The sequence below is a fragment of the Bombus bifarius genome, unplaced genomic scaffold (genome assembly GCF_011952205.1).
Source record: "Bombus bifarius isolate JDL3187 unplaced genomic scaffold, Bbif_JDL3187 scf7180000007973, whole genome shotgun sequence".
Lineage (NCBI taxonomy): Eukaryota > Metazoa > Arthropoda > Insecta > Hymenoptera > Apidae > Bombus > Bombus bifarius.
Window position 1 is genome coordinate 5354825 of NW_022884359.1, and position 27564 is coordinate 5382388.

The window sequence follows — 27564 nt, forward strand, 5'->3', positions numbered from 1 at the left end:
CTTTCATGGACAAGTATATACAACAATAGCTGGAAGGAGCGTTTCGTAGAAGGGGCTCGCTTTAAATAGGCATTGGAAGGTAGCAAAGCTGTTGAGTGCGGTCAAGATCGTTTCCGTGGTAACGATTACGTTTAACCAACGGGTAATTGCCGGTCGTAATTTACTAATTCGGGGGAAGCGAACCGCTCGAGGCGACAGAACCGTGCCGGAGAACAAGGTCGTAATAAAGAGAGCGCGTGGAACGTTGCTCCGATGCGAATGATTTCCATACGATAAAATCGCTGGAGAATCCTGTTGGAAGCTTTTATCGAGATAAGATGGTTTCCACGATCGTTACATTTTCCCTTGACAAACGTTCACGTGGACGACCGGGTTCGCGTAATTTTATCGCGAGTTTCGCGGAAATCGTTGCGCGGAGATGATTCGCGCTCGGTGAAACTGCGCGTTGCTGAAACAATTTTCCAGCGATATTGGCGAAAACGTGAGGAACGAACTCTCAAATGGAACTGTTTGCCGTTGACGAGTGTGCAAGGAGCGAGCAGAGTGTGTGGAGCATAGCGTGGGTCGGGAGTGCGCGATAGGAGAAATGAAATCGCTATCTCGATTGAAGCATCGCGTCTGAATCATCCGCGTGATATCTGCGTGCATATCGACGTGTTTTCAGAGGGTGAGACCGAGAGAGAAAGAGAGAGGGCGGGCATAGGGCGAGAGGGGAAGGGCTTCTTCGCCCCCTCGATCGTTACACCGCAATTACTCGACGGCGTATTGATCCAACGACTCGCAGGCTCACGGTTCGCAGAATCCCTCGTTCAACCAACCCTCTCATTCTACCCCGCTCTCCGGACACCCTTTCGTTTCAAGAAGGAGAAAAAGCCCGGCCATGGATGGGCCAGCACGTAGGCAAGCGAAATCATGGCATGGATACGCCCGAGAATAACCGCCAGCGATATTATAGTTTCCTTTTGAATGTCCACGAGTCATTGACACGTACGCGTACTTCTTGGGAAAATACTGGTCGGAAGGTGAATTTGTGGCGGATGGCTGGAAAAAGTAATTGCACGTTAAAATCGAGGCGAAAGAACTAGGAAATCTCGTAATGATTTTTTAGTAGGGCGACGCGATGCACAAAGGTGTGTAGAGGCTTAGGTGGAATGGGAAGAGCGCATCGGTGTGTAGACATTACGGGACCACGGCAATTATCCGGGACTTTCCTTTTGCACCTTACCTCTTTCTAGTCGCGCGCGCACACACACACACACAAAAACACACACATACACACACTACGTCTCTATTGCTGTGTATAGTTGCAGTTACACGGCAGTGTGCAGAGAAAAGAGAGGCAAATCTGGTGTGCTCTCGTCGCTCAGGAACGAGAGAAACGAGCCACGAATGGCTTTTCAGCCTCGCTCGTGCGTGTACACAGCGACGAGACGATGGAAAGAGCCCTGGCCTGAGAGAAGAAGGAGGAGGTAACGGAGGAGGTTACAACCGGGGTTTAATGAAACCAGTCGAGGTCCGTCAAACCGGTTCAGCTAGTTCTCCGTTTGCCACGTTATCCCTCTTTTCCCCTCCTCTGTTGGCTCGGTCGTTCGGTCGCTTGTTCGCTCGCGTAGAAGGGATCCCAGTGAGCAGGCAGAACAGAGATATCGACCTGTCTCTCTTTGTTCGATACACCAGTTCCCTGACTCTCTGCTCTCCCCCTTTGGCTCCGGTCTCCCTGTCGGACTGCATATCTCAGACACAGATCGCCGCCAGTGACTCCTGCACTCGTCTGCCCGCCTATGTAACCTTGCCTGGCTCTCTGTGTTTGTGTGTGTATGTGTGTGCAGGCGCCTCAACACAGCCACGCGAGAACTTGTCTGCGTGAAATCCCCTTAACCGAGAGTACACCCACGACGACTGGGTCGAGAATTATGGCTCGAAGGGATCCTCGTATCCGCCCCTGTTTGATAGTCCCGTCGCGATATAAACTCACCAGGGTACTTTCCTGCCTCTCTTTCTCGCCATCCTTCCTCCAAACTGTTTCCCGATTTCGTTTCAGCAGGTCTCTCTCTCTCTCTCTCTCTCTCTCTTTCTTTTTATTCAGCTCCAAAGACTGGAATGGAGGGGAAAGGTGAAAGGAAGAACACTCTCCCAGTTGCTTCGCCGTAGGTGTTCCTCGTGCGTAAGTACGAACTCGTGACTTCGATGATCTCTGCTGGAACACAAGCGCAAGACGTCTCCTGACCCACTCCATTCTTTTTTCTCGTGCTCCCCTGGAGCTTCCTTCGACTGGAAGAAGTCGCGGGCCATCGAGGTCGACTTGTTTTCCAAGGAATTTGCGCGTTATTTTTCGGCTGACCTAATAGAATCGGTGAGAAGGAAGGTTAGGACGATCAGAAACGGGGAGAATTAAAAGGCCGGGTAACGAGCAAAATCACGAACTTTGATCTACCTGTTTGCAAATGTAATTTCGTTTCATATTCATTCGTCATTGTAAACGCGCGGCTGTTGAACAAGACGAAGTACGCGTTTCGAGATGAATTTTTATCGTAATTAGCCTTTTCTGCGGCGCGGTTCCACGTTTAATCGCAAATCAGCGGAGCCGCTAATTATCAGTTGCATCCTTTAATTAAATACGTCGTTAACGTAACGGAGTGTCCATAAAATATTTCTCAACGCGGCCCCTCGCGCGTTGTTCCACGTTGCAAGGCATTTGAAAGCGGCCGCGCGCATACAATGTTATCGGTGAAAACTTTCATCTCGCTATTTGCTCTAATTGCTGGCTCAGCCAGAAAGATTGGCAAACGTTATTTTCCCCGTTAATGAGTAAACGCACGCGGCCGCCTCGTAATGACTGTTTTTAATAGGAACAACTTTCTGCCGGGCGAATGAAGCGCACGCGCGCCTCCTCTCTCCTCTCCTCTCTTCTCTTCTCTCTTGTCGTCTCTTCTCGTCTTCTCTTCGTCTCGTCACGGCGTGCAGCGTAACGCAATAATTTCTGTGGATACAGCGTTTGCCACCTGTTCTATTCGAATCCACGCCGACGTTTATTAGCTGAATTAATTAGTTGCCAAGCCGAGACGCGAGCGCAACAATGGTTCCGTAATGTACACGGCAGTACCGCCATTCTACCAAACGATAGCCAACGATCTCGCGCGAAATTTTTGGATAGCTGGAACCAGAGCGAATCTGCTGTCTCAGCTCTGTAAAATTGGGATTTTTCATAAGTAAACTGTGAGCGTTTCCACGAATAAAATATCTGGGAAACTCTGTAATTTCTAAGTTAGAAGAATCTATACGTATTTCATTGTCGATGCATCTACGCATTTAGTTTAACACAGAGAGAAAATCCCACGCTAAGGCAAATGAGCACCACCGGCACCGCGGTACGAGAATCTACCGAGTTTACGTCGTTAATGACGATAAGTCAGCAAAACGGGCATAAAGCTAACAAACTGAATAATGAATACTGATCTGTCGGGTTGCGAGGCGAAGGTTAACGTCGTTGAAGTAGATACGAGCAATAAACGAGCTTTTAAAGACAGATAAGTATAAGACTCTTGCATACTTGGAGTTAACGAATCTCGGGAATTTGTAATTACAGGCTGAGAGATAGAGCGGAGACTTCGATGAACTTGAAGCTTTTTCTCTGGCGGAGGTTTAACGAGATCGGGAAAGTCAGGAGTAAAAGTTTTTAACTAATAGCTGGGTACTTGGGTTTCTCTCGCGTGAAACTTGCCTCTATTTCATTTCGTTCGCCAAAGAAATGTCCAATAACTTTTTTACGTCGATGAAGAAGAGTTAAGAAGTTTACGTTTTATTTATTTTCTTTTTTTCCTCTTTTTCTTACGACGAAAAATATGTCAAGAAGATTCTTTCACGGTGGATTCTCTCGAGAAATTCGATTCTTACTTGTGTTTCCTTTTCTACACGCAATACACTGTGTCAGCGCATGAATAAAAATTATAGGTCTTTTGAGTAGTTTAAATTCTGAGCAATTCCCGAGGATAGGTATAAGAGTATAGGTCAGGCTACCTAGACTAGAACTCGATGAGTCATCCCTTTGTCAAGCAGGAAAGCAGAGGTCAGCGCTCATCTTTGCCCACTTTCATCCGAGGAGAACGAGCCGAGTCAATTACTCGCTTTTGATTAAAAGTAAATCGTAGGATTAACGATTTAGGTAAAACAAGATGGAAGGAATTGCGTAGTGTGTGGCAGAAAAATACTCAAGATCGATTAGAATTTTTCAACTAGAGACATCGATCGAGTCGCAACATTCCAATGTGGAATGTGGGTGTGTTCGCGATAAGCGTTCATTTTGTTTGAACGGTAACTGACACGATAAATCTTCTATCACCGTGTTATATCACTAGTTTTATCAGCGTGTTTGCTATATTGTATAAAAAAAGAAAAAAGACGAACAGACTGACGCATACGAAGAGATAGAAATACAATCGATTGGAAAATAACCGTGACCATCCACAATCAATACGTATCGTACGACATAATACACGAATAAAGAAGAAATCTATCTCTAACAAATATTTGTTACTCTATTACCGTACGTTGACACATCAAATAATAATAAGACAAATATTACACGTTGCAGAATTCTATTTCAAGAGAATATCAAACACTCGGGTGACGAAGCTTCTACGTTCTTCTACGATCACTCGTAGATCGGCCTTTAACACTAGAACTATCGATAGTTAACGCGAAGCTATTTCTATCAAAACCAGTGAAAATGACTGGTCCTTAAAAAATACCTAATAATAGAATACTTTTATATTTATTGATTTATTACTTTCTTACAGAAGCAGTTCCATGTTTTATAATACATTTTTGATGTTATTAATCCGTCTGGGACCATGATCCCTAAACGAGGGTTGACATATTTATATTATATTATATTTATTTTTATTATATTATATTATTTATTTATATATATTTATTTATTTATTTAATATATATTTATATATATAATATAATAAATATAAATAAATATATATTTATAATAATAATATTATATAGTAATGGTAATATATAGTAATATTTATATTATATTTATACATAGACATATTTATACATACATATTATAGACATATTTATATTATATTATATTTATAAAATTGTAGAACCAGTCGTTTTGACTGCTGTGGTATTTCTAACGTTAGCGATCTAGCGATCGATCCGGAATTTTCCTGATAACTGATATCGTCATATCGAACGTACAATCGAAGTTGCACAAAACGGGGAAACTGGTTAATTGGAGTTCGATAAACAGATAGCAGGATCCTTTTACACTTTGACAAAAGTGCCAGTCATTTTCACTGGTATAAGTAGCTTTGATACAAAATTATTTCGAGTTTGAATACATCTGCTAGCATGGACTCTTCAGTAAGGCTCTCACCTAACAGACCTATACCTTAGACACAATGAGAGAAGAGAGAATCTGAGTGTTTCGTCCAAGATCTGCTGGTATAATTTTGAATACATAAAAAACAAAATAGAATTCATTATATTATTCTTTTAGTCATCGTTGCGAAAATCATTACATCACTGCAAGAAAAAGCTATAAGATGAAGTAGGAATTTGAAAATAAAATTGTAAAACCAATGGATTTGACTGGTATGGTGGTTCTAGTGTTAAAAGAGTAAAAATAGAAAACCATCGCATTCGTTATGTATTAGTTTCAATAGCGAATCGCATTGATAGTCGAAAGCACTGTGGAATAACAGTCGGTTGTATAAGAGTATGCCGACGAGAGGAAGTATCGAAAAGCGAATCCGAGCGTATCGAATGGAAGAGAGCCAGTGGCGAAGTCGAAGCGGTCGTAAAAAACGTATTACCAGCGTTGAATCCCTATTTCCACGCAGCAGGGTCTCTGCCAAAAGCTACACTTTGCTCGAGACCCGTTTACGTCCGATACCGAGAAGCCTTTGAACCTAATGACTGCTTCTACTCTGCCGGCCGGGAGAGTCACGTCGGCGCAGTTCCAGAAAAAACAAGGGAGACTTTCCGGCGTCGAGACGCGACGTTAAAGTGGCCCATGACTCTGCTCTCCGTCGTTCGTTCTCTGTTTCGCTCGCTACAGGGCTATGCTCTGGTCGTCCCATTTCGGCTACGAAGCCGGCGCACCAGAAACCGTCGTCTCGTCCAGGAATAACGACTGCCACAGAACGCAGAGAGTTACACGCACGTACCACGAAGCCATTGGCTGGCGTTAAACTCACCGAGTGGCCTCAGGGGAGGTCAATTGGTCGTGACGTCACCGGTGCAACACAATAAAATATAATGGCCGAGGCAGCCTAAGCAAAACATGCGACCGGTTCGTGACCCGAACAACACCCGTTCAGAGCTGTCTACCCACTTCTTCCGTTCCTTTTTACTTGCTCCAGTAAAACGTCTCTTTTATCCAACGTTCCATCGATTTCGTGTTATCACCAGACACGTTGCTGATTTTATAGAACATAGGCTCTACCTGTCGTATGTCTTAGTACGCAACGACCAGACTTCGTATCGATACCAATATTAGTTGAAGAATATGGAATCTACGTGTAGAGGATTTCTTTAACTTATTATTTATACCGAATTATCATTTAAATATCCATCTAACCCGTATACTTTGTAATTATATGTTCGCATATTGTTTGCGTTCTATGCGTTTTTGCATCCTCAAATTTTCAAACAGAGAATGACAGAGAATAGATTAAATGGACTGCCGGCTGTGTGTCTAATTTCCATCGAGCTGTGATAAATGTGCGGAGATAGGGACGTGTGCAGATTTCTAAAAAAGCAAGGAAATACGATGACAGCACAAAGAGAATCGTCGTGATATAATCGTCGTTCCACTAAATATAATTATCATACAATGACGACGGCACATGCCAGCGCGCTAATTACGCGATTAGACGACGCAGCCGGATCAGCGATTCCAAGAACGAGCGGCTGTCCATCTCGTCTCAGCGATCATACAGCTGTCTGTTGAACGAAAGGGATTAACGACAGAGCCATTAACGAGAGCAAGCGAATGACAAGAACGCGTGAAATGGCCGCGTTCCACGGCTCTTTACTCTATTCGACTATCTATCGTGTAAACATATGCGCTGGGATTCATCGGTTCGACGAGCCGAGGCCTTGAAAGGGTTCACCGTATCGGCTTCTCACGGCCCTGAGGCGGCCTCTCGAGATCTAGACGCGTGTGTGTATGTGTATATATATACACTCTTCAAGAAACGTGATTCATCGAAGTAGTGCGAAGACAACGTTTTCGTAGAACCTAATCTCGTTTCGTGAACAAGTTGAAATAAAAGTTTCGATAATTGTACCTCATAGATTGCAGCGAATTTTTAATATCTCGTCAAAGTCACTGTTCTGATTAATATCTGAGTAATAAACGGTACTGAAACATTAAGTTAATATCGAAGCAATATTAAAATATGAAAAAATAATCGATTCAACGATAATCGTGACAACGATAGAAATAAATAATCGAACAAGAATAATTACCAATAAATAACATGGAGCAATGATTCGTCGGGGGTCACAGAGTCTGAATATCAATAGATCAGTGCATCGACGCATATTTCAACACGCTGCCTAATTTATTCATGCATATTCTACTCACAAATAGGCGACCATGGTCGTGAGGCGCGAAAAGGAATATACGCGTCGAATTTCAATTCGCGCGGCCGACTGAAAGTCTTGGCGACGAAATATGATCGGGGATTGCATACTGCACATGGTATTCCCGGCGGTGACGAGGCAAAGGGCGCGATTATCGATCGACCAAGACTGGCGTCAAAGGCAGCCTGTTGTCCGTATTACGGTATAACGTTTTGTAGCAGGAAACGATAAATTCTAGGACACCCTGTAGATCGATCGATGTCCCGGAGAGAGCTATTCGCAGGGGTTAGGTCAGCCTACAGGTACGTAGCTGGATCACGCAGAGCCCGGTTATACGCGTGTCCTCTTCTCCCCTCTAGCTCGTTTCCGTGTTTACGGCCTCCCATAAAGCCCATATCTAATAACGATCGAGTGTTCCCGATTCTCCTCGCCGTACGATCAACTAAACTCTCCTACGGTCCCGTGTCTCAAACGAAGCGCGAATAACGGATCCAGCATGGAGAATGAACTTTGAAATCGAAAACTGCGATACCGTTCGACCGAACGATCACAGTTTTATCCGTGTCGATTATTTTCCATCGAAAGTTGAACGAATGTGAACTAAAAACTCGGAAATCGTGAGAACGATTCGCGGCAATTGAAAAATCGCGTGGACGGAAAAATCGTGCGAGTTGAATTGTCGGAGGAATTTGAAAAGTATCGTCGAACGTTTTATCTTCGTCTCGTAATTCTATCACGTTGCGTTCCAAGGAAATTGCAATGTGTTGGTTGAAACGAGATAGTATTTATTGCCCCATTACGATTAGCGGTCGAGCCAGCTGGTGAACCTTCGGCATAATTATCATCGAAGATGTATTATCGCGACGGTAAGGAAGGCAACTATAGTTTATTAATAGAACATAGCCGGCTGAAAGTCCTGATTACGTTAGTGTCGGAGCGACGCGTGCTCGATTTACAGCTAAATACATATTTGTTGTCAGTGACGTAGATAGATAGAATCGACGATAGCGTTGGACGAGATGATTTGCGGCGGTGCCCGCTGCGAATTCTATGCAGGCACTTTTCATTCGCAACGCGTTTTACACGTTCTGGCTGGTGATTTTGGCGCATAGATTCCGGAGTCGTCGTACCGTGACCGTCGGTGAAGTCGTTTTTACTGTTATGCTTTCAAGGCCGTTAACTCACGCCCACAAAGAGTTAAGACTATAGGCAAAGCTATAATCCAGCCAACGTTTTGTATTTTAAGCTCATTATCTGTCGTGTAGTCAATCGGGTATGCAAATTTTCTTAATAAATTTTTACATTCTTGTGAAAGTATTCCTTGAACACTTTTACGCGTGTATTCGCATCGTGGGGACGGTTTATGCACAAAATTTTATGTACATAAATTAAATCTTCGAGTTTATTTACATATTTGTTGAGCGATCGGCAAGCCATATTTGTCGATTTCATAAATTGAAATGGTAGAGAAAAGTGACGTGATTTTAAAAGCAACGTTTTTTTCAAATTCGCCTTGAAATTTACTACTATTCCCATCATCTTTCCGTTATAAATCATCTTACGCGATTAAAGTTATTTATTATTCTTCTTTTTTTTTTTTTTTTTTTTGAGAATTTAACATAATTTCAAATGTTAATCTACAGCTGATTAATAAAATTATGAAACACGAAAAAATGTATAGACTATCCAGCCTTTGTAATTGCGTCATTTTGTCACTGCAAACATAGTTTATTTATCCTCAACGAAATTTACGAAAATATGATTACCGACCATTAAAATTACGGCGTGAACGATATTATTGAAGCATATTGGCGAGCTGGCTTAAATTTCATAATAACCAGTGTCAAAGCCATCGAATTGCATCGAGGTTCCCTCTATGTCCAGCCATGTCGAGGGCCGTGCTCGTGACATTTTGTGTACTCACACGCATCTCCCTCTCTGCCTGTGTCGAGTTCACCTCTCTCGATCGGACTGGGTGCGCGAGTTGGCACATAGGTGCACTCTGTGGCGCGTGTAGGAGGTGGGGCATTGAAGCTTTATCGGTCGTAAACACGCGAGTAATTATCGTTGCCGGCCATCTTGGCCCGCAGGCACGTCACATCCGGTCACTGACCATTCAATCGTTGCGATCCAAACTACGGCTAATAAATAATTCAGAAACAATGGGGACATCTCGCCTCCGCCTCTGCTGAAAATCCGAGACAGCCGGCCCGTGCCGTTAACCTCTTTAATACTCGGATTACTGAATGAGAATTAACCGCCGCCTTCTGACACCCTCGCAAGTTCAAGGTTTGCTGCTACTCAAACGCGATTCTTATTACTTGGACAATAATTTTTATCGAATCTTGGGATTAACGTATCTTGGGGTAAACGTCAGTTTTTATCTCAGGAGCTCCTTCGTCGAGTTCCACTCGAGCTTCTTTCGTGTCCAGCTTTTTTTGTGAAACGCGCGAAAGAAAAGGAGGACTGCATGCTGGAAATTGTTTCAGGATGTATCATACACTTAAAAATTGCAAAATACAACGATAGCGTGAATAAAACTGGTATTTAAGCGAATTTCTTTCCTCCTTTATTTATTTAAATCGTCTTATTTTTTAGTCCAAGTAAATTTCAAATAAAACACTTGAAAACGTTGGGAGCTGCTGGTAACGAAATTGAAGTGAAATTCGCAGCGCAAAGGGTTAAGATAAAGAGCGGAGTTTGACGGTCGTAGGAAAAAGTAAGGCTGGACGTATACTTGGAATTAAAAAAGAAACGAAATAATAAACAGCGTGCTAAAATAATCGTTGTTATGTGAAAGGAAGATTTTTGTTTGATAAGAAGAAAATACGAGATTCGAGAGTCTATCGGTTGAAACTTTGTGGAATTCAACACGATGCGCCACAGTGCGCCAGTAACGGCGAATACATCAGGAGAAGCTCGCATTAATGATGATTGAAGGAGTGAAACGAAAGTACGAAGAGAATGCGTGGAATCGCCGAGGAAAATTACGTGGCATAGTCACGAATTTCATTGGAATGAGAAGCAATATCGTTCACAGTTGATGGTTACCCAACCACGTGGATTGTGTAACGTAGGTTACGTTACTCGACGAAGATAAACTGTGTAAGAAGGAAATTTTACGATGATATAATTCTCAACGTGGTCGTTCGATGTTGTCCATATCTATCGAATATCAACAAAAATGGACTTATCGCATTTTTCTTCTGCCATTTTCGATCGTGACGTGTATTCCATGAAATTTAATAATATAAATCGACTAAAAAGGAGTAGAAACGAGAGTTAACTTAATGGATTAACGTCTGCGTGTTTTCTCTCCTTTTTATTTTTTCTTTTTTTTTTGTCTCGACACTGCCGAAGAGACAAAAGAACCGGCGAAGAACATGACGAAAAAAAGAAGCAACGCGATCTCCTGTCGGAATAGCTGGAGTTTGTCATGTGTTGCCCATACGGAATCGGTTCTTATTTTTTCAGACTCTCGTAACTTGTCAGTGTCGTCGTCGTCGTCGTCGTTGCTGTCACAGAGTGTTCCGTGAACGGAAAGAAATGTGTCGCCGAGGCGATGTCGACGAACCGAATGACCAGTGGCTCTCAATCCTTAGCATTTTTATGTAAGCGATTTAGCGCTCAGGGTACTCGAGAAACATGCGCGCGAACTCGAAGATCGACTCGATGACCGTGTACGAGCCACTTGAAATGCGAGCAAAGGAAATCGAACTCGTTCGTACAGATTGACCTAGTTCGTTTCTACGTCGATCATCCATTCTCTTATGAAAGACGTGCCACTTTAATCCCAACGATAAATTACGTGGCACGGAGAATGTTCACTTGTATTCGCAATAACAGTGACGATTAACAATAACAATCTGTATTAACGACACGGTGATGTGCGTTAAGATTCGCAGAAGTCGACTTTAGTCACGCGCTTCAATTCCTATAAAAATCATCGCTTTCGTTCCACGCTTAAACAATAATAAACGATGAACAACAGGAACGCTTTTGTAAAAAACAATAAGCAACTTACACCGCTATGATACTCGTCCAGCAACGTGTCCTTCTTCCCTCGTTCCTCCTCGTACTTTTATTTTCATCCCTTTGTTGCATACTCGCTAAACACTGAATTTCTAAACTCTCTCGCTCGTCAAACGTAACGAGACCGCACAGATTCGTTCGATGGTTTCTCGCAGGATTGCGTCGGTAGAAAACTAGACGCGACCGTCAATCGACGTTTTCTTTTTTTTTTTTTTATTATTATTTAATTTATACTTTACAATTTGTCCAGCTGGACATTTGGTAAATTTTTCTAACTTAATCAATCGACGTTGGCAAAGGCAAAAGGGAGCCGGCTCCTTTAATGCGGTAACGCGAATTATCGTCGATGAAAGCGCGAGTCCAGAATTTCCGACGTTCAATTGGACTGCGATTTGGCGCGGAACGAGATCGATCGGAGTATCGAGCTCGGTTTATCAAAGCGAACGTGACGCGGGGATCGGCGTTAGTCGTTTTACGGGTAAATTAGGCAGTCGGCGCGCGGCTTGGCATGGGGCCTGCGAGTCTCCGCAGAAGAATAAGAAAAGAGCCGAGGGAAGGAGGTCTCTGGCGGCTGGCCAACCCTTTTATTTTTATACTCGGTCCCCGGTGTCGTTTCTCGCTGTCTTCTACCCTCGATCGCCATTTTCCCCCGCTTTCGCACGAAATAAGTTTATCAACAAACGCGCGGGAGATCCTCGGCCGTTGCAGGGAGCGCCGGCAGAAATAGAGCGGGTCGAAAATAACCGCGCAAGACGAGACGCGAACCAGCCTCGAGAAACCATTTTCCGATCCTCTCCTCCGGTGCCTTCCGCTCCTTTCCTCGCTTCATTCACCGACCTCTCGACTGATCGACGTGATCGTAACTTGTACGCGCGAGTCTCTCGCAAGCCAAACGGCTCTATTCTTTTTCTTTTTTTTTTTTTTTTATCAATAAAACATACAAAACTGGCTCGCGAAAGTGCGATTTATTTCGGTGATTTTTTATTCTTACGATAGGAATTCATATTGAAAGGAATGGATTCAATGCAACGGTTCGTTTAGTCGGGCAGTAGCCGACTAAAATTTCCTTCGAACGAAGCTCGCATAAGCACAGTTCTGCGGAACCGAGTTTCTCTCAGTTTGAAAACTAACGTAATAACCCCCCTGAAACTTTCGAGTGCAGGCGTACCAGTATGACGTTCGGATTTTGACAATGCGTTTAAATGGCCGCGAGACTCAGTCAACCTTGTTTAATCCGATCCCCAGGAAGAGGCAAGTTTGGCCAAGTCGATATCCATCGGAGCAGGGGTTGCTCTGACCCTCTCGAAGAGAATCTATATCGTTGTTTTTCTGAACTCTACCCTCCTGAAAGGGCAGTCGTTCGAAGGTTTACGGTTCCGTATAAACACCAATTATCCGACAAACGAGGATAGATTATTTTTTTTTTTTTTTTTTTTTATCAGGTCACAGTAGCACGACACCGTCGAGTCGATGGGAAAACCAAAGAGTTTGCGTTTCATCGAGTTGTTGCGCGTTTAAAAACCGTGACGGAATATCGACAGTACTCTCTCGTCGGTTAATCGTCCGTCAAACGCGGAAAATGAAATCTGACTGGAACTGTCGCTGTGAAACATTGGCCGCTGGCCTGCTCTTTTTACCTGAAAAAGATTCCACACCGTGAACGAAAATCCCGGCAAAGGGAGATTCCAAAAGGCAAATAAAAAATTTCACCGTAGCGAAAATTCATATCCTGTCTGCGCCGTATTTTTTCGCTGAGCACCTGGATCCTCGACCATATAATTCCGTAACTTTCAATACATACACTGACGCGAGCTCCGACAGAAATTCTCCTCCTTTCCGCTGAAAATTCGCCGCTCGGATCGTTCCATTCTTCGCTGTTCCGTTCTCTCAGCGTGTACGTTCGAATAAATCACGAAATACTTGTCAGTATCTTGGACTCGACTTGCATAATTAAAGCGATATAATTAACGGAGTTTCACGAGTCTCGGTGTAATTCAATTCTCTTGTACAATAGTAACAAGCTTAGTATGATAAATACGCCAAAGATGTTTATGCGTTTCATGCGAATAATAAACTTGCTATTGTAAAATCAATGTGAAATTAAATTAGCGTGCATCGTTTAACGATCTCAACACGGCCTGTAAATCGCAACTTCTATTTTTTTCTCTAGAATTATCCTCATCTACACGCCAACTTTCCGCTAATTAAAAACCAAATTCGTACAAACATATTTAGTTTAGGCCGCACACTCGCCATCGCGCCGTTGGAATCGCAGCAAATATCAGTCTAACCCGAGTACACCCGTTCGATTAGAAATTACGCGTTCGGTCTCGCTTTGAGGTCGCGCCGAATTCCGGTGACCCGGTTTAAAGCGCGTCGAAACGAGCGCAAACAAAGTGTTTGCATTCTAAAAGCGAACCGATCGTGTAACGTTAAGCCGAGACCGAACTCGCATACGCTCGCGTTATCCGAAATGATCGTAAAACGTTCTTCAATACCCAACACGAGATGTTGATAATTGAATTTAATTTATTACACCGATGGCTGACAACCCTTTGAATACGACCTGAACAAGATTAGAAACGCGATTTGCAAGCGAGTAAATGACCGGTTAATCGCTCAAAGAACCGAACATCGCAAGGAAAAAATGGTCATGAATGCAAAATAAATAGAATTGTATCGTTTAAATGTTAATACGCTTTCCTCTTAGATCTGCTAGCTATCGAAACGCGAGATACGCCAACTGCCAATAAAACAATCGCAGGAATAAAAACCACGCGTCTGCCCTGTCTTTTCATCTTTTTCCCGTTCGAAATAATAACCGGTGGAAGTTGGTTTCTGGTCTGGTCAACGTTCCGCGCTCGTGTCCCGGGAATAATAGCGAGAGAGGCGAGTTAAAATGTAAAGCAAAGTACGTCGGCGCTGTTCAATTACGCAGAGCGTAATGCATGCGGACTTCGGCGGGACAGGAGGACAAACCGCAGTCGCTAGGAGACGCGGAACGTCGAGTTTGCGAATGCAACCATCCACGTTACATGCACGCGTCCATGTATTCCGGATACATAGAGGTCTGCGCATCGGATAAACGCGCACCCCACGTATGCAACGCCGTTGCTCGCTCGAGTGCTTCTCCCCCTCCGGGTAATAACAGTAAATCCTTGGTAATAAATCCCTCTCCTCTGTCCCCTCTGCTCGTGCGCTGTCTCTCAGCCATGGCCTCTGCCTCCTCCACCTGTCCGTTCCTCCGTTTCTTCTCTTTCTCCCCTGTTTCGCTCTCTACTGTTTCCGTTCCGCCTGTATCTCGTCGTGCACAACCCCGTTCGCAAGTACTAGGACATGGTAAAAATTAGGTTGACGCGGATGATCGTCAGGAAATTATCAAACCCTTCTTGACGATTATCGTTTGAAATGTTAATATACGAAGAATTCATCTATTCGGTATTACACTAGCCTGGGTAATTACGTGTAAGTAAATTTGATTTCTTTCTCATTCATGTTCGCTGTATCCTCCCGATAATTCAGTACCAGTAATTAAAATTCAGACTTTTAACTAGACCTGATTTCGTCTAATATACTTTTTTCTTTTGTAAAGACTCCAGTTAGAGATATTGTATTAGGTCGCCCGGAAAGTTTCTTTCGTTTTATAAGGAAATTTTCCGTTTTATATTATTTTTCCAATTACGTATGATCCATTTTGTTCTATCAAGATAAAGGTCACAACGTTCGACAGATTAGGTTTCATGTTTGTGAGGTGTTGATGGTTAGGTGATAGTGCTGCGGCTGGTGTATAGGTCGCTGTGAGCTACTTGCTGCTGGGGTTTAGGATTTTTGTCTTTATTCTGGTTGGCTTCTTCTCATTTAGGAATCGAATTTAGAGTGCCCGGATTTGAACCTGGTCTTGAACGTTGGTAACCAACGGCGCTAACCACAGCTCTACCCGTCGTCCGGTCATAGATAGGGTCTTTGTGTAGCTAGCCACGGGACAGAAATCGTTTTTTTTTTTTTAATATTTATTAAAATTGCAATCAATTCTCGCGTTGAGAATTTTCAGTAATGTTTCTGGCGTGGCGCAGTAACATGGCTAATTATTTATAATAAGTTAATACTTATTATAGATAAGTATAATTCGTACGTAAGTATTGTAAATAAGTAAATGTTACTAGAAATCGTTGGAAAGTCTTACTGTCGAGTGCCGCTACATTTGTATAAAGATGCATCGTTGTAAAAGACGGGTCTGCAAAAGAAAGACACTTTTCGAACAACCTAATAATCGTCAATTACATTTCCTATGAAATCAGCGGTTGCCTTAATATTTATGAACGAGGATGTACGCTACATCGTGTTTCTCTGGCGATACGTTTCATCTCGCTGGCGCTATCGCGTTATTGTTTCCGTCCTAGTCGTTAGATTCCAACGTACGCGTTGCCGCGGATTGTTCTCTCTACTGCTATCGCGTTTACAGCCAGTCGACCCTTGAAAACTCCCTGGGGTCGTAGCGTGTATACCGACGTGGACGAAAAGCCAATTCCTCGGATGCAACGTTTCAATGGTATCGAGGATTGCGAATCCGATTGAGGTGAAAGAGATGAAAGCTATGAGATGCGCTGCGAATCTAAGGCAGCGAAATAGGGGATTATTCGCTCAGTGGATCTATTACTGCAACTGTCGTTCGAAACGAACAATTTTATCGAAACCACCAGCTCCTCGTTTCTCAGACAAATTTCTTGTATCGTAATTTTTTAGAGATTCTAATGATTCTTTACGAAATGTATTTTCTGTAGCACATGTTTCACAGTTCGGTCATCGGTAATTCTAATCTTCCAATCAGTCGATCCGCCGATTCGGTATATCTTTCTGTCGCTGTGAGCTTGAAACGGCTGAGTCAGACTGACTAGATCTAACGTATGGGATTCCCGTTGCAAACGCAACGTGTCATTCTTTATCGGAATTTTCTCGCATTTGCTTGATGAACACGTGTTTCCTACTAGTCGTTGAATTATCGTAGTATGCGCGACTCGGAGAGATTAGCAACTTTCCTCTGTAATTGCTTACGTGTACAACGTAGCGACCAGCTACGGCGCTCAATCGATCGACCTTAATCGACAAGAATGAACAAGGGTACACGAACAACCTTCCACTTATCACGTAAACACAGCGCTGTGATGGATAAGAATGATTATACCTTGGATGACATAAATGAAGGGAATGTCGGAAAAGAGGTCCATGGTGAATAATACGAGTGCAAAATGTTCTTCTCAGCGCAGTATATCGTGAAATTCTTATGAAATTTTCATTTACCTCGTACGTACAAAAAGAATAACGTTCATTCGGTCATTGCATTATGTATACCGAACATACGTTAATTATAACTGAAATTAAGCTCGACTAATTAGAATTTCGTGTATCCGAAGCCGAGCATTAATTTGTTACGTATAAACGAAGTAAGGATGAACGTGATTTTCAAATTAAAGTTGCGAAGCAGTTTTTGTAAAAATCGATCGACTCACCTGGTATTCAATTATTGTTTCAGAAAAGAACTCAGCGCGCAACAGCCGACGAAGACGCGTGAGCGAGGGCGCGAGTCGCGAGAGACTAGAGAAAGACGGTGAAAGCAATTTATCGACGCGGCAGGAAGACCGGGAGAACAAGGGTCCACCTTCCGGCAGGCCCAGCAATCGAATACCACGAACCGTCTTAGAAGAGGCGAACAGCGCATCGAGCAGCGCGTCGAAGCTGCGAAAACGTGGAACCGCCGTAAAGAGTCCGGTGGAGAGTCCATCGCAGAGACCTGTGCGACGAAGACCGAGGCTCAGTTGCCAGGAAACGAAAACAGAGGCGGAAGAAGATACCGAGCACTCGGGCGGCGTAAAGTCTGCCGAGAAAGACGAAGGACTAGGTGGAAGACTCGAGGAGGACGAGCGTGGCGAGGAGGAGGACGAAGATCAGGAACGCTGCGATCCCCTGACTAAGAGGCTCAGGACAAGTCCGGTCGGTAGGAAGCTTAGATCCGAGCGAAAGGGAGGTGGGAAAGGTTGCGAGGAGATAGCGTCGGATCTCGAGGAAACGGAAGAGGAGGAAACGAAGCAGGAGCGAGCCGAAGGGGGAGAGGTCGAGAAGCTCGAGGAGAACGAGGAGAGTCAATCTAGGGAGCGAGACAGAGAACCAGAGCCTCCGCCTCCGAACAAAGTAGTAGACCCTGGAGGCGACACGGTTCTTCAACAGAGGCGATCGAACGCGGATCAGAAGGAAGAAAGATTTGGAACTAAGGGAGATAGCGGCAGAGAGAACGGCAAGGAACAGCAGGTGTTGGTGAATGGATCGCTGCTCGACTCGTCGGTGGTGGTCGACAAAGACAGCGTCCTCAGCGGTGCCGAAGCGAGCCTGTTAAAGTCCGGCTCGAACGGCAAGAGCGTCGAGGAGGAAGAGGACGAGGCCGAGGACGAGGACGAGGACGAGGACGAGCGCGAGGACGAGGAGGAGGACGGGGACGAGCGGGAACATCGAAATCGTGCTCGGGGACAAGAAGAGGAACCGGAAGGGCAGGAAGTGCAGGAAGAGCAGGAAGAGGAGGAAGAGGAGCGTGGCTCGCGAAGAACCGAGCTGACTACCGAGCTAGGCACGGAGGATAGCGTGGGTAGCGTGAGCGGCGCGAGGGCGGCGAGCGTCGAATCGGTGGTCGAGCTGCTGGAGTCGAGCAGTCAGGACTCAGGCTCCGTGCTGGAGAGGCTGAGTCCGCTTAGTAGCAGCGGCGGCGGCGGCTCTGGCAGGCAGAGCCTGCTCCTGGAGCAGCAACGGGAGCAGGAGCGAAATCGGCACAACGAGAGCCCTGTCATTCTAGCCGAAAGACTGAACAAGCCGCCACCGCCGGTAGCTGGTCACCATCATCATCACCTGCAGCAATACCATCAGCACCACCACCACACGCCGCCGCATCATCATCAACAGCAACGTTACTCGACCGGTAGTCCGGTGATACATCATCATCCGCAGCAGCAGCAGCTACAGCATCAGCATCAGGTAGCGAACAGTCCGCATCATCAGCAGCAGCAACATCAGCAGTCGCAGCATCATCATCAGTTGTCCTCGTCGAGCCTCCTCGAGGTGCAACAGCAGTCTCACACATCGAGGGGCGGCGATGAGGCCGGCCTCATGGAAGTGGAGGCTGGGGCCGGGATACCTGGAAGCGGAGTGCTCGCTGGTGTGCCAGCAGCGGTCGGTATCCGAGCGGTCGGAGCCGCGGCTGGTAGCGGCGCCGCGAGTGCAGCTTATGGGGACAGCGGCTCCGACAGCGGGGTAAGTTCCCTGAGGAGCGCCGGCTCTGGCGACGAGAGGAGCGGTAGCAGAAGCTCGGCGCTCAGTGTCGACGAGACCACCAGCTCCTCGACACCAGCGGCGGCCGCCACACCAGCTAGAGTCTGGCACGTGCAAAGCGTCCAGCACACGTCCTTACTAATGGCGCATCCTCAACCACCTCCCAGCGCCGGACCGAGCTCCGCGGCCGCTGTGGCTGCGGCAGCCGCTGCAACTGCTCCACCGGTCGGCTACCAGAATCCCGCACCACCACCTGGTCATCATCATCCCGCCGTTGCGTCTGAAATGCTCTGGAGGTCGCAGAGGTACCCGCCGCTACCGCACTCGTTGCTCGGACCTGCTCAACCCACTCCCGAGGAGATCGTCGAGAGAGAGAGGATGCTTCGGTGAGTTTTAATTCTATTTTCACTTACGAGATTTACGACGTTCTCTCGACGAAATACGATTTACGATAGGATGATGCGAGCTCGTCGAATTGCCCTTATTCAAATTGCATAAAATCGGCTCTTCTATCTGATGTAGAAGATGCGATAAAACAATGTCTTCGTTGTATCCATCGCCAACCCTACTAATTTACCTATTGTCTGTGAAACTACACTCTCTTTTATCCCTGAACCAGTAAACCATTTCACAGTTTCGTGCACAACTTTTCGATAAACATAGCAATCACTGTCGTCAATACCGTCAAAGCGATTTCCGAAACGTCGAAGGACTCGCACTCTCTGGCACGGCCATCGACAACGACAGAGAAGCTAGCGGGGCGATTTTTCGATTCGCTTGGCTCGGTTTCAATAGCGGCGCTGTTTTTGCACCTTGCGTGCATTCCGCTCGGTCAGGAAACGAAATGCCATCAGGGAAGTGAATGTCTCTCGAAGGCAGCTGCGTGCAACGTTTCTTGCCCGACCTCAGCCTTTCGAGCGTTCTTTGTTTGCTCTCTCGCGTGACTGCCGACTATAAGGGGGAGGAGACGAAAAAGTAGCCAGGGTGGAAGGAGACGGACGTGGCAGTGTCTACCTGTCTGCGTTTCCGGACGGCAGCTGCTACTTGCTGCCAACTTCCGTTGGATGATCGCGATAAGATGCTGTTACCGATCGAATCCATTCAACGGTTTTGCTACCGAACCAATGACCCGAAATTCCTCGCTTTCCGATATAAATAAAACAAGCCTAGATCGTTCACTGACTCGAACGTCGACGAACTTCCCTCTCGGGGTCGAACGGTTCAAGACCACTCGGTGAAGTTTGACGGTGAACTTCTTCGCTCGAGAATACCAAACTTCAGCTTGTTGTCCTATCGTCAGCGTCTTTTTAACTCGTCGTAGGTTAACGTATTCGCGAATCCTCGGAATTCTTTTTTTCATGAAAAATCCTGTTATTTCGAACGTACTTGCACGATATCCAGCGTTTGCCCGTCCAAAATTATCTTACCGAAATTGAGCTAAAATGCAGCAGTTGCGTCTGTGGCCAAACACTTCATTCGCGTAAAATATGCAAAAGTAGTAAAAGTCAAGTACGTAGGTCGAATATTAAATGCGATTATTTGAACACTACGTTTTATTAATATCTATCGAAATATAATCTTCATTTCAAGTAGACTTTAAGAATCAACGCGATACGTGTGTGTATCGGTAGCAGCGAGTGTATTAAAACGTGAAGATTTCCAAACGTGCCTTTCAACGAATCGTCTACGAAAAGAAAAAATGCAACCTTCTAAAAATATTTGCTTGCAAAGTTTACGGATGGACTTTATGACGTAAACGCGTATGTTAAAAGATCTGAAGCCTCATATCTGGCGCAAGGAAGAAGAGGGTGTCCCGGTCGACAAGCTACCGCGATCACGCGTTCTTCCGCGACATTGGTATTGAACAGCGCCCTTCGTTTGTTGGTTTGTTCCTGGCAGCTTCGACGAAAATAAACCAGTCCTCGAGTACATACCACAGATCGCTTTCGGGTCGTTTATTTATGTCAGCGAAAGCACCAAATATCCCACGAAACTCTGGAGAATGAGATCGTTGGTTGGAAAAGTGGCGTAACGGAGGCAAAGGAATCGTCGTCGCGTAAATTCGTTTCATCATAGTGTCGAAATCGTGTCGTTCGTCCTACGCACACTTTTCGCCGCCTATCATCGACTTAACGACGCGCGTCATCGAGTAAATTGCCTCACAGTCGTAGGTCCTGGCAATTTTAAACTATCAGAATCGTATTTGCGTCTCTAGTCGAGCGTAAATAAATTTTCCCTTCTGTTTTGTGCGAAGACATTGATCTGGATCTGTAGTTGCTGGCAAAAGTGTCCGCTTGACTATTTCGTATCGGATATGCGAAATACAATTTCTATTGCAATAAATATTTCTAAAATGACAAATTACTTTCGCTCGTCTCTTTCTTTTTCTCTGTTTTCTGGTCTTCTGGTAGTCCTGTAATAAAGTACAGCAAGAAATAACGTCGACGGGTATTTTTGCGGCCAGCTGTACAACTCGACGATTTCTTCGTGTTGTCGTAAACAAGCTAATTCTCGAGCAAACGAACAAGTACGTACATAAATCGAGAGAAGGCAGGCTAATAATTAACAACGGGTCGATCTTCCAGCTCCTACTGGTACAAAACAAGTTGATATCGTCCTGTTGCGAATGATTGCACGCTACAAAACCGTGTTGCAACAGCAGGACCTACCGCCGCTCTAAACCTCCTGCTTCGTTAAATTGGTTTCGTGCATATTCCTAGGCACGTTAATTCAGCTCGTGCCTTATCCTTGAATAATTTTTCCAGCAAGATCGGCAAGCACGCGTATCCAAGATAGATCGTTCGCACGAGGCCCAGATCTCGGCCGATTGCAGCCTGTATTTTCCAATGTCACGCGAGATCTTCATTAGGCTGGATGATATTCATGTCGGCCGCTGCGGAACGCACCGTGCCGCACTCGAAACTCGAACGAACGAGCCGTATACTTTCTCGATAGTTTCGTTACTTTTCGTGCATCGTAGATCACGACTCCTCACGTGAGCCACGAAACTTCACCGCGCCGATCTTTATCGCCAGGAGGCGATCGACAAACCTGAGTACGAGCGTGTTATAGCGGTGCAGCGCGTGAAATTCAGCAGATTCCTGGAAGGATGCGGCGGAGAGTGGTTAGACGTTGCGGAGTTAACTCCGCCTCGTATCAGCCGTGTTCTACGACGAAGATTTAATTAACGGCGCGAAGTTGAGAGTATGGTTACGACCCGAGCGAAACTCGGACTACTTTCGCTTCACTCTCTCTCTCTCTCTCTTCCCTCCTCCTCTTTTCTATACCGTAGAAGCTGAGAGGCGCCCTTTCTGCTTGGAAATTTCGGTAACGAGCTTCCGTTCCCCTGCTTCGAATTAACGCGACGATTCGAAACTGTCGGTGGCGCAGTTGCGGTATCGAGCCAAGTGGCCGGGCACAACGATCGAACAAACACACTGCGGCAAAACATCGCGTAGTTTCGCCCTTTTTCCTCCGACGAGCGCATAGCCTTGCTGTTATTCTGCTCCAAATACGACCGATTACGTGGCTCCTACGTGTAACTGGCGCGATTTAACGCTTATGCAAGTTCTTCCCTCCTAAAGCTTTCCGTGAGCAGAAAGGAGGCGATCGACGATTCGTGGCGACAGAAACTGGCATTTGGGCACAAGGTCAGGCTACTTGTCTTTTTATCTTCTTCTTCTCGCGCACATCTTCTTCTTCCACTTGTTCTTGCATGCTGGAAGACCTCGTCCAAGACCGTTCGCTAACCGGTACGGAGGGAAAGGAATGCTCGCCAGGAAGCTATAAAAATACGTAGCCAGGCTGCAGTAGTAAGAAAAGACCACCGGTGCTCTCCCCGGTGTACAGTACCACCAGTCTCGTCAAGGATCGCATCTGCATAGAAATATGGTCTCGCTACTGGTCGTTGGCAGTTTTTCCTAAATTGTTTCTCCCTGCTACGCTCTCTCTCCTCCTCCTGCCACTTGGTAATACGCCTCGTTCCATTGAACGGGTTCTCGTTTGGCTACCTTGGAGCACGTTACGGCCAATCGCGTTCACGCTTATCCGCGCGATACGCGTTCGTTGATCCTGCGCCGTTTCGTCTCCTTTCATTCTCACGTTCAAATTTTCCAGCGTTCGCGACGTTACGAAGGATCTGTCGCGGATAGAATCGATTCACAGACGCGTAACTCGTTGCACGCTACACGATAAACACTGTTAGAATTTAATCTTGGAATTAAGATTAATAATCTGTGGAAGACACAATGTTTGTGTTGAAATAATATAATGTGATATTTATTAAACAATTGTTACAGTGAATATAAGTAAGTATCGTGGAATGTAGACAGTTGGCTAGTTATTCACAGACTGACTGGCTTAGTGACCCATGGCCCTTGCAAAGGTTTAGGACCCCACTCTCTATGCAGTAAGGAGTGTGACTTGTGTGGGTGTCTGTGTGGCGTCACATGTGCCACAGAACCTTCTAGTAGCTTCTCGACGTGCCCATCGAGAATGTTCCATCCATATCCTCGCGCTTCTTCCGGCGAATTCTCGAAAGAGCATGCACGTGCTAGCCGTCGTGCTGCATCTCACGAACGCACGCTAGTGAGGATATCGCTGGGCAACGAAGGGAAGAAAATCCGTACGATCAATCACCTCATCTGCATGCGATTGATATCGTTGTATTCCAACAAACACGAAGAAGTTTAATTACGTGGCGAAATATCACAGCAGCGAGAAGAAGCGCACGATGGAACAAAATGGTTGGAAGTCGAAAATGCTGCGTTCGTTGAACGTAGCTGGCCTCTGCATTGTCCTTTCGCCTCTTTGACGATTCGAATGAGTTCATTACGCAACCAATTGGTATCCATCACGCGCACACTTTCTTCTTTCGTTTGTTCGGCTCGGGATGCCATTGAACACCGCGGACGAGCAATTTATCTCGAGGTCATCGCGTTATCGTCTCTCACGGGCTGACGGGGGACACGTTCAAAGGCCATGTGGGCGAAACACAGACAATGATGGCCAGTCGTTATGCGGTTCACGTGGCACACGTCCATCAACGCGGATGGTTTGCACGCTGGTCACGCACACGCGTGCAAAATCTCCCTCTCGCTCCCTCTATCGAAGTCTCGCGCTCCTTTCTCTTCGCTTGTAATTACCTGCCTATTGGCGCTTGTCGCGCTGTGAATAAGCCGAATCCGTTGCCAGATTATACGCCACCGTGAAAGCTAGCTAGAAAGCTGGCCAAAATCCAAATGTTGAAATTCAGTTTTAAAGACAGAAAGAAATTGAAACTGGAAAGAAAATAGTTTTGGCTATGTCTCGCGAGTCTGCGGTTACCTTTGATTATTTTACCGGCAGACCGCGGAAATAGCCGGCGTTTATTGTCTATCCGTCTGCTAATTCTGTCGGAGGGAAATACGCGAGGAAATTTCGAGCTGCCTGGTTTTTTACGGCCACGCTGTTTTTACACTCGTGACGCGAGAAGTTGCTGCCAGTAACAATGCTTATTGACGTTATCTGGAACGTGTATCTACTGGTGTACCTTTCATAAGCGACCGTCTATTTTCTCGAGACCAGCATGCGCTAATAAACGTCTTTTTCTCCGACCTCTAACCACGTACGTAGTTGGAAAAACCTCGCCAAGTCTGGCCGGATCGTCGCGAACAAACGGCTATTAATTAAATTACTCGACTCGGTTACCGCTTATTGTTACGGCTAACGTTGTCTTTCGTTTCTTTCAACCAGAGAATAGCAAAATACTGCCTGCGATAGAAACGAATTCTTCAAAGCAACACTGTCTTCTTTCAACGATTTTGACACGAATATCGTAACGAGCAAACACGTCGTTCTCGATGCATTTATTTTCACATCGTACGGACGATATTCTCCGGTAGATACGAATATCTCAATCTTGAAGATACAAAACGTCGATAAATGATTGTTTAGAAGCTCGCGGAAAACGATAGAAGTGATATTTTCTAGGCTTCGAAGTTAGCGAGCCGAGTTCTCGGATCAAGGACAGATATCGTTTTATTATCTGACGGAGAAGGTTCGCAGAAGCTATTTGGAAAAAGAAGTAAAAAAAGAAATAAACGAGGGAAGAAAAGGCAGAAGACAGTGGAAGAGACCTATTGCGAAGTTAATAGGGTGAACGTGGAGGGAAAGAGGAAATTCAGCGTGTAACCGATTCCGAAGGTTCGTTCAGCTCGATTGAACTCTCCCATGTCGAGAGAAAAATCAGCGTTGCGCCAATGACTTCCTATTTCCTTCTACGTGGGCTCTATTCGGGTCAGTGACTTAACGAGTGGAATCCAGCCTCGAGACCGTATTCTCGGCTCGAAATCGTGTACACAAATAGCCCGGCGTATAATAATGCGCGGGATATATAGCTCATCTGCTATAATTGAAGCGACGTTCTGGTAGAAACGCGCCGGATCAGACATAAATATTTGATCCTGAAACGTTGCCTGATCTCGAGCGATGCGGAGCATGCGACAGCGCTATTAACGATTCCCAACGTGTTTCATCTGCTGCAATTTTAATTAGCCATCTATGCCGACTAATTAATTAAAACTCTTATCGCGCCGTGTTAAACCGAAAAACGTAAACCAGAGCAACGCCGAGAAAAAGAATTTGTCCATCGTATACGCAAAGACGAAATCGAAAGCAGTTGACATCGGTAAAATCACCGTTTTCGATTTTCCTCCGCTTGGTAAATTTTTTATCAAGAAGACCGAACGATGCAATGGCGAGTGCTCGTGGGTAACGATCCATCCTGCACAGTCAGCAAAGGAAAATGAAGCGGTGGTTTCTAATTCGAGAGACCATTAGAAAGACGAGCGTGCCATCCAACCCTTTCTTTGGTCGTGGAAAGAGGAGAGAGGAGAGAGGGCTAGGTCGAGGCTTTTCACGAGTGGAAGAACGCGCAACGAGATTTGCGTGGCCGAGAGCCATAAAACGCGTCACGCACACGTGATGCACGCGCGCTCCTTCCTCGCGCTCGCGTGCTCGTCCGTGTGGATGCCTAACTGCGTGTTCCTCCGAGTGGCTGAAGTGGCGAGCCCATTAGCGTGGATCATAAAGGTCCTCAACCTAGTGAGTCACCACGGGTCAATAATTACTAGCGAGGACCACGCGATGCTCCTCCGTGCTCTTCTCTCTTCTATCCAATGTATTCAGAACGATCCATCGCGAAACCAAGTTGCTTCAATTGCGTCGATGAAAGAACCATGTGAAGATGTTTTGCGCGATTTTTTCCTCTCGTCGCGTAACGACGATTAAACGTTCGCCAATGTCTGCTTCGATTCTGCTACTCGGCAAATTGTCATCCACATTGAACAAACTGTTCGCTAAGCTTCGGCTTAATCTATCGAGGGACAGATTCCAAGGTCGGATACTTGGTCTTGGGATTTTGATTAACTGGAAAACGCCGTCATCTGGCTCGCACGTATTGGCACGGTGCGTGTCGCACGCAATCCTTATAACAGGTTACGTCGTCCACGAAGACGACTAGCTCCTGATGACGTGTCAGTGGCAGGTGTGCGTCACGTGAAACTTCGTGCACCCAATGCATTATATTTAGAACTCGCGTCTCTCCCTTTTCTCTTCGGTTGCTATTGGAAGAAACGTTGCAGGAGACAAGTGGCGCGTTACGAGTCGTTAGCGGTTAATTCTTGCCATTAGCGTGTTTCGTGATACGCGTGGCGTCGTTAAATGCGATCGCCGTTTTTTCCGAAATATTCCGCTTCGAAGGAACACGACAATGATTTTCCACCAAAAGCACATTGATTCTTCCTACCTTTCCGACCGAAGTTGTCCGCTCGGATTTCTGCCGAATACTTTTGTTCCGATACACGAAGAATTTTTAGCATCTCGGTCGTATTTTCACTCGAACTATCGTGTATATGCTACAAAATGCTGATTCTATCAAAAACCTGTACATCCCTATTCGATATCTTGAAACGTGGCTTCCAAAGGATTTCAAACATGCCAGTCAAAGAACACTGTGCATCGAGCGATCCGACATTTATCGCCATTTTATTGGCCTTTTTACGCCGGCCTCCGATTCCATACAACAAAGGCGAATAAATATTTATCATGGCGAAACACGTGGCACGACTATTTCCCGTGGTACGTGTCGTTCGCACAGAAAGCCGCTTTAAAAGCTTTAACTGCGATTTTCCAGCGGCCTGTCGCTCGACAAAAATATAAATAGGAATCAAGATATAATTCGCCCTGTGTGTGCGTTAACAAAGAACGGTATTGTGGACGGTATCGTGGAAATTTCTCAATACGGTTGGCTCGATAATTGTTAATTGCAGAGGCACGCGATCGAGCGTTTAGCCTGGCGCGAACGTCTGTTTACGCGAACCGTCACGCTTGCTCGACTTTAATCGACGGAGAGGGCTCTGACTCTCTTCGGTCCAGCTTTTTCGAACGAGAGTAACGACGGCCCGGGCATTTTTTACGAGGAAAGTAAAACGGAACGGCCCATAAAACCGTGCGCGGCCCCGCAATTCCATCTCTCTTCGGCTCCAGCCTGAAATCGCATAAACTTTGCAACAAACTTCCTCATCGCGCATCTCCCTTCTCTCCTCATCCTCTCCTTGTGCCGCGTTCCACGGG

The 27564-nt window shown here is 45.7% G+C and overlaps 1 protein-coding gene across 5 annotated transcripts in view; it reads left to right on the forward strand.

The window, feature by feature from the left end:
- The window catches only part of LOC117216270 (probable JmjC domain-containing histone demethylation protein 2C), a 233006-nt gene that overhangs the window by 122304 nt on the left and 83138 nt on the right, over positions 1-27564 (forward strand). For all 5 annotated transcript variants that reach the window (XM_033462853.1, XM_033462888.1, XM_033462879.1 and 2 more), the window contains exon 8: positions 17171-19337. In XM_033462853.1, coding sequence (XP_033318744.1) covers positions 17171-19337 — 2167 coding nt within the window. The remainder of the gene's footprint in view (positions 1-17170; positions 19338-27564) is intronic.